The sequence below is a fragment of the Pollicipes pollicipes genome, unplaced genomic scaffold (assembly GCF_011947565.3).
Source record: "Pollicipes pollicipes isolate AB1234 unplaced genomic scaffold, Ppol_2.1 Scaffold_4219;HRSCAF=4965_pilon_pilon_pilon, whole genome shotgun sequence".
NCBI classification, from domain to species: Eukaryota; Metazoa; Arthropoda; class Thecostraca; order Pollicipedomorpha; family Pollicipedidae; genus Pollicipes; species Pollicipes pollicipes.
In genome coordinates this window covers 32,187,513-32,199,138 of record NW_023596448.1, presented here as the reverse complement: position 1 = coordinate 32,199,138, position 11,626 = coordinate 32,187,513, and the positions used below count along the sequence as shown (strand labels likewise).

Here is an 11,626-nt window from a genome sequence, read left to right as displayed (position 1 = left end):
GCCGATCCGATGGCAAGAGGGCGGGGCAGAAGAGCTAATCCGACTCACGACGACAGGTCGGAGGCAGATGAATATTATTCGAGGTGACGCGAGTCTGCTTCTTCCTATCATACCCACGAAGGTGGGGCGACAGTCGACGTCCGTTCACTGGTCGGTGAACTCATTTTCACGCCCTTCCGATTTCTCCCTCCCGTGCCATGCACTGCCACCAGATGGGCTTCGAAGCACCGCTGGCCCTGAAGTCAGACCATCTCTCTCCGGCTGTGAGCGTGCAGAAAGGCAGTCGTGAGCGGCGCCTGGACCACGCCCAGACGCCGGAATGTAGGCTAAACGGCTGTGGTCACGCCGTGGCCACGCCTGCCAGCCCCGGCGAACTCACCCCCGCGGCCCCAAGTCCAGTCATCGAGCCATGCAACCGACTGCTGGTGCCCCGATCACGGGGCTCGTGCACCCCATCTGGCCCCCTGGTCAAGCCACTCCGGCTGTCCCGGCGCGTCGTGGCGTGTCGCGCTGACGCGTGTTACGTGCCACCTGCGGCGCCCGACTCAATTCGACTCACTCTGGTTCGAATCTGATTGCGGGATTTATTAGTACAGCTGAGCCTAGCCACTTGCAACACGGTTGACGTGCATTGTGCGATCCCTGTCGATTTAGCGATCTGCGACGAAATTTACGGGCCCATGAGGTGGCACTGCAGCAGGTACAGCTGACCACACTCAATTTTCTTTTTGAACTGAACCATGCTCCCTGCATATTGCTTTAAAGCTATGATGTCTAACGTTCCACAGCTCAGTCGAACGATTCCGTAATCCGGCACATGAAGAGCCTCTGCAAGCAAACGCCCAGCAAGTGTCCCGTATAAGCGTCTACACGTGCCAACAATGCCGAGACCATTTCGTCAGTCCACCAATGTCATGCTTTTACTTCCTCCCCACAACTCGGTGCAAGGGCATTTAAACGGCACTGTCATGTTCTCCCTACGCACACGCTTCACCTTTGTACCATTCCGCGCCACAATTGTTGTAGTTCAACGACAATGTGCCGCTCGGCCCCGGCTGCCATGACAAACACAACGTTCCCATGACAAGTTCAATTTATAAGCTTCCGTATCTACCGGGCCAGTTATGCTGCTGCGTGTCGCTACGGCCTGCTTAGTAAACCTTAAACGCCGTAAGTTTCAAACTGTCGGACCTGCTTACTTGATGCAGCACCACCATTCCAGAGCAAGATGAATAATTGTTTTTCTCTTCTTGTAGCTTGATCTTTTAAAGCATCTCTTCCATTGCAGCAAAGAAATGCCATCTTTGTTTGTTACGCTGACGAATTTGACGTATCCGTATCAAGACTTGCTATCACGAGAAATGCTAGTTAGAGTTACACTGTCTATAGTTACGTCATCTAGAGCTACGCCTAGCTGGAGAGCCGAATCTAGAAACCTCCCCTACGCTCGCCTAGCTTAGAATGTCGCCTTACCCCAAGAGCCGCTGCGTGCTTCACGTGTCGCGAGCTCGTCTGCAGTACTCGTGAACATGGTGAGCAGCATCTTGCATTGGATTGCCTGTCCCCGTCACACACAGAGCCGCGTGGGTGGTGCACGGGACTGGACGTTCCTTTGGATTGCTTCTGGACCTTCCCATGATAGACACCACCGCTTGACCAGCGTACTGAGACAGGTGCGCCTTTGTATCGCCGCTGGGTCAGCCTGTCATGCAGTAGACTAGTGCACTGCAGTGGATACTAGACAGTAGACTCAGTAGGCTGCGTTGAGTGCGGCGGCATTGCCGCTCGAATATCTGATTTCACGCGAGGCAAACACCATTTGGACTTGGTCCCCTGGTCTCTCGGCTGCTCATTGCTTTCACAATCAGTCACGCTTGCAAGCACCACTAGCTCACTGGCTGGAAGATATTAAGAAAAAACGAAAACGGAACCAAACAAGGTGTGGGGAACTTCCCCGGGACCCCTGCGGCACGGGCTTAAGGGGGGGGGGTCTCAGCATGTATGTATGCCAGTAGACAATGTCCGCAGAAACTAGGGGATGGTTGTGGGGAAAGTGTAGGGTGAAAGGTTAGCCCGAGGTGATCTGCATGGGATAGCTGTGCCCTCTATTGTAACGTGCAGTCTAAGCCTGTCACGTCTTGAGGTCGTGAGACGGCATTACGCCAACGCCATTACCGGTCACAGGTGCTCAAGACCCCTGGCTGAACGAAAGGGAAAGTTCGCTGGGCACACGCCCCTAAACTCTGTGCTGATTCGCTTCATCAGCTATTTCGGGAGTGTCCGCTTGTTCTCACGCTTTACGCACTCACTCGCCAAGGTGTCGCGTGCTGACCAATTGTGGCAAACCGGTGCCCTGTGCATTGCGCACGGAGTGGTCACGAACCGTGCCATGACAGGCAACAAGGCGGGTTTTGTAATGGAATGTATGGGTCCGCGCAGTCACTCAGCCAATAATTTGTATGGGGTTGGTAGAGCCAATCTGAACTGGTGTTGTTAGCGGCTGGCTGCGTTTGCCACAGAAGTGAGAGATAGTCACTAAAATGGCCTTTTCGCGCACCAAGATGTTTTTTTGTCCACCTCTATTCTCCCGACTGTGAATATTCTTGGGTCATGCCATACTGTCACCTGTATTTTGAGACGACGGAAAGCGTGCAAGCATTATGCGACAACCGCCTCCGATGTCGCCACGATGTCGATGGGCAAGCTTACTTCCAGGCCGCATTTTCAAACAACGCGCGCAAACATCCGCTGCGCAATGACGCTGAAACTCAAACTCTCAAGCCTGCGGTCGCAAAACGAGGCGCAGTTTCGCTCTGAGGTGACCGCGGTGTCGTGCCGCCATGTCATCGCCGTGACAGACACCGCGGGGCTGGTGTTGTGATCACGTCGTTAGCGATGCGGGGATGTGCCGTAAACATGCGGTCCCGTTTGTTACATCCCGTCCGCAATCGGCCTGATTCGCGATCGAGTTACGTGGAAAGTACCGACTGCATCGGAGCACGGAAAGTACCGACTGCATCCGGGCACGGAAAGTACCGACTGCACCCGAGCACGGAAAGCGTGGTGGGTTCACTTGGCCACGCGTCTCCCGCGGGCCGGTGACAGCGAATTCAGGAGATCACTGCTGGTGGCTGCTGACGAAACAAGCGTGCCCTGGTTTCAGTTGGCGTGCTTTGCAGCTGGGGCCAACTCTCCAATGGGTCACGGTTTGTTGCTGCGGAGCAGGCACCAAGTCGCCAAGAGCACTTGACCTCGACATTCCTGACGTCATTCCACGCTCCGAGCTCCTTTGTGTGCTGCTGAACCGCGGCCCAAGCGGCGCTCCCGTTTCCTTCCGCGCAGTTCCTGGGCAGCTGCGACAGTCGTCCGCAGTGCTGGCGGCATTGGCCACAACGCGGGCCAGCCTCTGTGGCATGATTGGCATATTGCGTTTCCTGCCGGGCCTGACCACGCCGGCCGCCTGTGACCGAGGTGGTAATGTAACTGACCCTGAGCCCCCCCCCCCCCCTCCACCCACCGTGTCAGCCCGCGCCGCCGACCGCAGGGCTGCCGCCGGAGGGAGGCGCTCGCGCACTTCCGCCTGCTCAGTTTGGCGGACCCAGGAGAGCACAAGAGCGTTACCCCCTGGCGCTGTGGTCGCGCCGGACAGACGGAGCGAAGTGCGATGACCGTTTGCGCACTATTCCCGGTCGCCTTGGGGCAAAGCAAGAAAATAAAGGCACGAATCGCAGCAACCGTGAGGAACAACGTCTCTATGCATCCGAAGTCTCAAATATCAGCACGTATACGTGGGCTGAATCCTGCTGTGCCTGTTACGAAGCCGCGCGACATCCCAGCAAATGAAAGGCTGCAGTCAGTGAACGCATGCAGGTTTTGTCTCTTCCCAATTGATCGACATGTTGAAGACCTGCGGCACCACCGCTCGAAAGCGTGCGTCTTATCGGCTTTCCTTGCTGAAGTGGCAGGCGACTGACGCAGAACAGGTCGCTGTTAACGCTCTCCCGAAGCTGGTCGTAGGTACACCGGGCTGGTACTGAGCTTCGGTAAGGGCGCAGAGTAGACTGGCGGACCTGCTGTTTGCGCTCGGTAAGCAGGTTCATCACGCGCGGCTCAACTCCCTGGGTTAATGGGCGCGTGCTGGTTGTCGGGCTGACAGGTTCGAGTTTGAGCGGTGCCTGTATGCTTCTGGGCGACGCCATGTGAATTGATTGCTGGACGAGTGTGAATGCGTTACGTGCCCCGGGTGGAAGCCTCCGACGCGTTATTTTCGTCGTGTCGGGTGTCGTGTGAAAGTTTTGGTGTTCCTAGCGACTTTGGTTTTGCGAAGGGCACAGGGAAGAGGGGTTAGGTGACAATGGATTAAGTTGTAAGCCGCTCTTGTTGGCGACGTTTCGTGACCATAGCTTCCAGATGAGACATTGTCTGGACTTGCGAAGGTGGCATTTGCAGTCTTAAAGCGATACAGAATGATTGACGATGTGAAAAGTAATGCTTTTTAATCGAGGTAAAAACTTCCACCAACGCCAATATCCAGAGCTTTTGTCGGTTCTGAGGTCACATAGCTGAGGCGGGTGGCGCGGCACCTCTGGAAACGGCACAGCTGTGGCTGACCTGCGATCCAGCTGACAGACCAGCTGACCCTGGAACTCAGCTGACCTGGGCACATCAGCTGACCTGGGAACTCAGCTGACCTGGGAACTCAGCTGACCTGGGAAACTCAGCTGACCTGGGAACTCAGCTGACCGGGAACTCAGCTGACCTGGGAGCTCAGCTGACCTGGGAACTCAGCTGACCTGGGAACTCAGCTGACCTGGGACTCAGCTGACCTGGGAACTCAGCTGACCTGGGAACTCAGCTGACCTGGGAACTCAGCTGACCTGGGAACTCAGCTGACCTGGGAACTCAGCTGACCTGGGAACTCAGCTGACCTGGGAACTCAGCTGACCTGGGAACTCAGCTGACCTGGGAACTCAGCTGACCTGCAGACTGAGAGCCGTCCGTCAGCGCGGGCCTACAGCCGGCTCACGCCGTCTGCCGTCCGACGGGGCTGACCCGGCCCGCACCTGCCCTCAGACAAGAACGGCCGACCCAAGATGCCGGACTGCTGCAACGACCGGCGGCAAGCGGACAACCCGCTCTGCTTCCCGATCCAGATCCCCGACAGTGACGAGTTCTACGCCCTGTACGGCCAAAAGTGCATGAACGTCATCCGCTCACTGCCAGGCGTGCACCACATGTGCAAGCTCGGTGAGTCACGGAAGCCCGGCGGTGGGTAAGAGCGGCGCTTGTCGGGCAGGAGGGTCTCTCCTGGCAGGGAGTCGCTCGGTAAGTCACGCAGCATCTCACGGTGTATCATGACGGTTGCCTTTAAACATCGCGAAAAATTGTGAACAAAAGTTGAGAGGAAGGCTGCTCTGAGTAATTTTCTATCACTTCGCGTGGACAAGCACAGACCAGAAAAGCCCACTCCCGCATTTTTTTTCGGGGAAGCACACCTCTGCACCACTGCCACGACCAGTCGTGTTTCAGCTTCACTCCACAGGCTGTGAGGAGTCAGTGATTGCATGGGTAACCCCATCACTAAAGGGCTTTTTCTTACTACACTTCGCCGGTGGTCCTTATGCATTATACACCAAAAGATTAGACTATCATGTAAAGACCGTGAACAGCGAAAACATTTCGCTCCCCCGTTTGTCACGACCTTGCCGAATATAGGCCATCGCGATATTGCCTGGTTTGTTGCTCCTTGATCGTTCCGCGCGCTGTTCTCGTTCCGCTGCCTGTCTGGTGACCTCGATGTCTGCCCCGGGCCGGTTTTTGGTGACCTCCAGGCGCCGTGACGTCACTGTTCCCAATGGGGGCAGCGGGTCGTCAGACGGGGCTGTGCCCCGGCCTTGGCTGGCGAATGATGAGAAATTGCACGGCAGGCGGCAGCCTTGTGCTGCGTTCGACGCGAGAGCGGTCGTGACGATCGGAATACAGGAAGCAATGTCAGATGAGCAGGGTTCATGCCACGGCTCCCAGACATACCTGTGACAGACATACCAGACATGCCAGACATACCTGTGGCATTTCGTAGGCTGAGTGTAACATTTGCGACGGCGGGATGGCCATCGCGGTCGTTTTGTGCCAAGGTATCCAACGGGCCCGAAGACAAAAGCGTAAGTGTTTTGACTCGCAATGATACCTAAACTCACGACCAGCAACGTTTTCGAAGAGTCACAAAGGTGCGTCAAACACGCCCCCTCCCTCCACCCCGAAAACGTTTCGCTGCCGATCGACTGCCGGCCGTCACGACATTGCACCGAAACACTGGCCCACACATAATTTTTAACAGAAAGAATACACCTGCGCCGAAAAATGACCCACCGACTCCCCCACCCGCTTCCCATGCGAGTCAGTCTGCTGGCAAGAGCCCACGACCCCAGGTCGATGACGTCACGGCGCACCGGCAGGCCCACGTGACCCGATCAACCAGGTGACGTCATACCTGGACGCGTCGTTCGTGTACGGCTCGGACCTGGAGACGGAGCGGCGCATGCGCTCGTACCAAGGCGGCCTGCTCAAGACGCTGCCGGTGTTCCGCGAGATCGGCCTCAAGGACCTGCTGCCGCCCAACCTGCACGCGCCCGACGAAGGCTGCATCCGGCCGTCGCGCGACATCTTCTGCTTCGACGCCGGTGAGGGACGCCGCCCGGCCGGTCCAGGGTCGGGCCGCTGGGCGTGATGGTCGTGGCTGGACTAGAAAGTGACTTTGATTGACACTTGGTTAGGGCGCTGCTCTTCGTAATGCATGCATACCCGAGTGGTAAAAGAAGTAACGCAGGGTTATTGGTGTGACGTTCTTCATGTACTTGCTGCTTGCTACTGTTAGCGCTTGGATGTTATTTTTCTGTATGGTGGGTTTGGATGTTATCGACAAAAGATCGCATGCGAGCAACCCTGCATTCTATGTTTTACAATGACAGCGAGAGCAATACGAAATAATTTCCAAACCCTAATTCAAATGAGAACCTTCTTTCAGATCACAGCTGTTTTCAGAGGACGTATACAAAAATAATGTCAAAATCTTCCCAGTAATTTCTCGCAACCGGAATTAAAAATAGTTAAGCGTTTCTTTTAAAGCGCTTTCGTTGAAAGTTTTTTTTTGCTGTTAAGCCGGCTACCATCAGCGCGCACCGTTAAACTAAGCCCGAGGCACATCATGAGAAGCCGACCTAAGCCACACTTTGCGCGACGCCGACGACGCAACCATCATCTGTCCATCGCTCGCCGAAAGCTGACCACACCTTTGCCCGCAGGCGACAACCGGGTCAACGAACAGCTGGTGCTGGCCACCCTGCAGACGTACCTGATGCGCGAGCACAACCGGATTGCCGTCGAGCTCAGCCACCTGAACCCACACTGGGACGACGAGACCATCTACCAGGTGTGTGGCGCCGGTCACCGCGGCGGTCACAGCAGAGCTGCCCGTGCTGGCCCGCGGCCGTGCGACCGCGGCTGTGTGGCGCCGTGGCGTCAGGCGCTGCGGAGGGCGTCAGCGCGCTGACGGAGGCGCCGACCGTGTTCGCAGGAAACGCGCCTGATCATCGGCGCCGTGGTGCAGCAGATCACCTACAACGAGTTCCTGCCCATGGTGCTGGGAAAGGACGTCATGACCAAGGAGAACTTGGTCGTTGGCAGGGTAAGTGCGGGAAAGCGCTCGCATGCGGTGTGTCTGTAGGCCTTGCGGCTGCGGAAGCGGAAGCTGTGGGCCACGTATGGGCGGGGGTGTAATGGCCAAAGGCTACCGCCTTCGGTTCCCACAAGGAGCCCGGGTTCGAACCCCGGTTGAGCCATGGCCCTTGAATGTCAATATGGCCTATACAATTGCTTGCACCCAGTAACATGACGCGTGACATTGTCCGTCGCGTTTCCTTCATCAAAAGTGGTCACGGGTGGGTGGAAGACAGAGCATGTTGAGCTCTTCTCATCTTACGCACGGCAGTAGCGTACTCAGCAAAGCCACAATTCGTTCCATTAACTGGTTGTAGTATCAGTTCCTTTCTTCCATATGTTGTTTGCGAAATATTTTCCTCGTGTATGTGTTTTTGTGCGGCGTCGTGTGGATTTCTGCTTAACATCGCCTGCAAGTCGAAACTGCGACCGAACAAAAAAAAGCCGCAGTCGCCTGCACTAAATGCCTTGAAGGGACTTGGCCTAGCAACAGATCATCTATGAGTTAATTGTACAACAAGGGCCGGTTTCTTCTTCACATCTAAATAGCTCTCATTTAGCTGATCGTTGATTCCCACGCATGTTTGCACCGCTCGTGTTTAAAATGGACGCTCGAGGCCAGTTTAGATACCCGGGTTACAAGAAACTCATTGTTCCATAGACCATCACAATTAAAAACACCACGTTTCCACCCAGCTCCATGACTATGACACAATAGACTCGTATGGAACAGTCCCATTCCAAACTTCCTCCATAGGAAGTCCTGGTCAGCCAAGTCTCTGTGTGTCAGCCTCCGTTAGAGGAGTCTCCGCAGTCAGGAGGCGGTCTGAAGCGTCAGGAGGCTGCGAGGCTCTCCTGATGACGCTCGCCTCTGCCGCAGGGTTCGAAGGGTCACAAGTACAGCCCCACTCTGGACGCCAGCACGTCCAACTCCTTCTCGACGGCGGCCTTCCGGTTCGGCCACTCCCTCCTGCCGTCCACCATCGAGAGGTGGTCCACTTCCGGCAAATATATCGGTGAGACTGGCGAGAAGTGGAGCGTCCAATGGCAGACCGCGTTGGTCTGAAGGCTAGGCTATTACGGCTGTGTTGCGCTACGATGTCCTCTCCCCTCCTTTCCTCTATTCTCTCTCTCTCTCTCTCTCTCTCTCTCTCTCTCTCTCTCTCTCTCTCTCTCTCTCTCTCTCTCTCTCTCTCTCTCTCTCTCTCTCTCTCTCTCTCTCTCTCTCTCTCCGTTTCTCACTCCCTGTCTCTTCTGTCCTCCTTCCTCTGTTCTCTTCTCTTTTCCGGTCGTCCCATCTCCCTCTTGCCTCTCATCTCCTTTGCTCTGCTCTTCCTTTCCTCTCCCTCTTGCTGCTTGCTTTCTTTCTTCATCTCCTCCCTCGCTCGCCTCATCGCCTCCTCATAACCAATGTCGTAATGTCTCTTCACGCTTTCAGTAACGCCGTCGCCGCAAGTATGCAAACACCCGCGTGGTTATGTCCGCTTAACCACAGGTCTCACACGTAAACCACACAGTCAGACACAGGCAGAAGGAACAGATTGAAAACGGCGCATTCTGGAAGGCGTATCCTGCTCGATTCGCTAGCGGAACGTCAATGGCGCTATTGCGTGCACTTGCTAATGCGCCAGGTGGACCGCGCGAGTGACATAACGGTTACTGCACGAAGGTCGCCGGCGCTGCCCGGACCGTGACGGTGGAAGTGCTGTCACAGCGCGTGCTGACGTGCACGGCTTTCGTTCGCGACGATCGTTTGTTATCTTGCAGCCTACCTACCACAGATCGTGTCTCTGACACGACTTATAATTGACTGCCCTATCATTGATCTGACAGGACCGTGTAGTGAGTGAAGGGCAACGGATGAAATGGCCGCCGTTCAAGTCCAGTCACCTAATGACGATTTGAGTTACCATCTGCTAACCCTGGTGGTCTCCTAAATGCCTGAATGGCCCCCTGATGGCCTCATCCTCTTGCCAAAGCCTTGGTCACCTGCCGCCGCTGGCGCGCAGCTCAGTTTGTGATTCTCAAACCGCCGGATCCGCGCGTGCGTCGTGCCTTTCGCTCTACGCCCGGTGCGCATGCGCATGACGGGCCCGTGACCCGAGAATACCCAGCCATCTGCAGTTGGCTGGGACATTTCTTCCACCGAGCTACACAGCCAGTCACTCATGTACTATAACAGGCTGCCGTGTACCGTACGTCATCCGTGCATGACAACTGTGACCCGCTCCTGACCCCCTGACCCCCTGACCCCTGACCGCGACGTCAGACGCCCGCCGGTTGAGCGAGCTGCTCCGTCAACCGTACGACATGTACAAGGGCGGCTTCGTGGACCAGTACACCATGGGCCTCATCAACCAGCTCGCGCAGGCCATGGACGACGCCGTCACGCAGGAGGTGAGTGCCGCGCCGAGGGTGACAGGCGGGTGCGACGTCAGAGGGGGCAGGGCGTCAGGTGACGTCACCAGCAGGACGTAAGAGCAGCGTCGCGAGGCTGTTCCCCGAGCGACGGCGCGTCGCGCGGTTTCACGAGCACGGCTGTATGAACGCGGAGCAGGTCGGGCCGGTTCCAGCCATGGACAAGAACCGGCCTGGCCCCTCGCAAAATGTACCGGCCATTCATCGGGCAGCGCGTGGCGCTGTGGGACCGGCGGGCCTTTTGTCAGGCGGAAGGGAAGCTGACCCGCTCTCTGTGTCACTGATGGAAAACATGGCTCTCAACCCACCCATGGCAAAAACCAAACAGAGCGATGTGGCGCTGCAAGACGTCCGTCGGCTGTTGTGGGGCGAGGTTGCACAAAAACCTGTCGGAATTGTGCCAGCATGCCGGATGCACAATAATTACTGAGTCACGTGTGTGGATGTGATTTGGTGATAATTTTAATTAATTCATGCATAGTTTTGTTTGCGGAATTACCCTGATTCCAAAAAGCTTTCAACCTATTTTATTTCTCGTATTTTGAGTCGAACGAATACGAATGGTAGAAAAATAAACTAACTGAAACCATTTTCAAAGATGGACCAAAGCCCTTGAAGTTACGATTCATGTTGGCGTACGGAGCAGGGCATTATGGAAATGATATATTTTGCGTATTTCCGACTGTTCGGGTCGGATAAAGCCCGTTTGAGACTCAGATAAAAACAGCCGATATGACATATACGATGAACGTTAATAACTTACGTTGCAACCTTAGATATCCCCTAAGAGTAAGAGTCTATCTTTATAATGCATTTAATCACTTCAGTAAACGTTATCGCGATCGCATTCATGTGATGCGTTCAGGCGTTCCACCACCGTTAACTTCGTCGGCCCAGCCCTAGCCCGTGCCACCGTACGTCGACAGGTCACGAACCACCTGTTCCAAATGCCCGAGCACCGGTTCGGAATGGATCTAGCGGCGATCAACATGCAGCGAGGCCGCGAGCACGGCCTGCCCAGCTACAACGGCTTCCGCGAGTTCTGCGGCCTGCCGCGCGTCACCGACTTCTTCGAGCTGAATACCGTCATGAGCAACAACACGGCCTCCGCCTACAGCGACGTTTACGGGTGAGAGGACCTGGCGGGCGGCCTCGACGGTGCGTGTGTGCTGGGTGGCGCGATGGCCGTTCGTGTTCCGGTGCATGAGGACCTGACACGCTAAACGCTGGTGGAGCCGGAACTTCCGACAGGTCTCACCAGCGCGCGTGCTCGCTAATCCACACTCAATTCCATCCCACATTCCATTCCACATTTCACATTCTATGCCAGTTTCCTGCCTTCGGCCGTCTATTTCTACCACCCATCACGGCTGAGAGAACTTGTCAGTGTTCCGCCGCCGTCCAGGTCTAATGATGGTCGCGCTGGCGCCCAATCTGGGCGGCAGGGCAGCACCTGGCAGCCCTTGGTACCGTCCAACAACGCGTACTAGCC

General features: G+C 55.9%; 1 protein-coding gene across 1 annotated transcript in view; it reads left to right on the top strand.

The window, feature by feature from the left end:
• LOC119095204 (chorion peroxidase-like) overlaps window positions 1-11,267 on the top strand; it is a 13,376-nt gene extending 2,109 nt beyond the window's left edge. The window contains exons 2-8 of the mRNA XM_037218076.1: window positions 5,074-5,247; window positions 6,456-6,680; window positions 7,302-7,429; window positions 7,574-7,684; window positions 8,597-8,732; window positions 9,986-10,113; window positions 11,061-11,267. Of these exons, the coding sequence (XP_037073971.1) occupies window positions 5,074-5,247; window positions 6,456-6,680; window positions 7,302-7,429; window positions 7,574-7,684; window positions 8,597-8,732; window positions 9,986-10,113; window positions 11,061-11,267 (1,109 nt within the window). The remainder of the gene's footprint in view (window positions 1-5,073; window positions 5,248-6,455; window positions 6,681-7,301; window positions 7,430-7,573; window positions 7,685-8,596; window positions 8,733-9,985; window positions 10,114-11,060) is intronic.
• The last annotated feature ends 359 nt before the right edge of the window (window positions 11,268-11,626 follow it).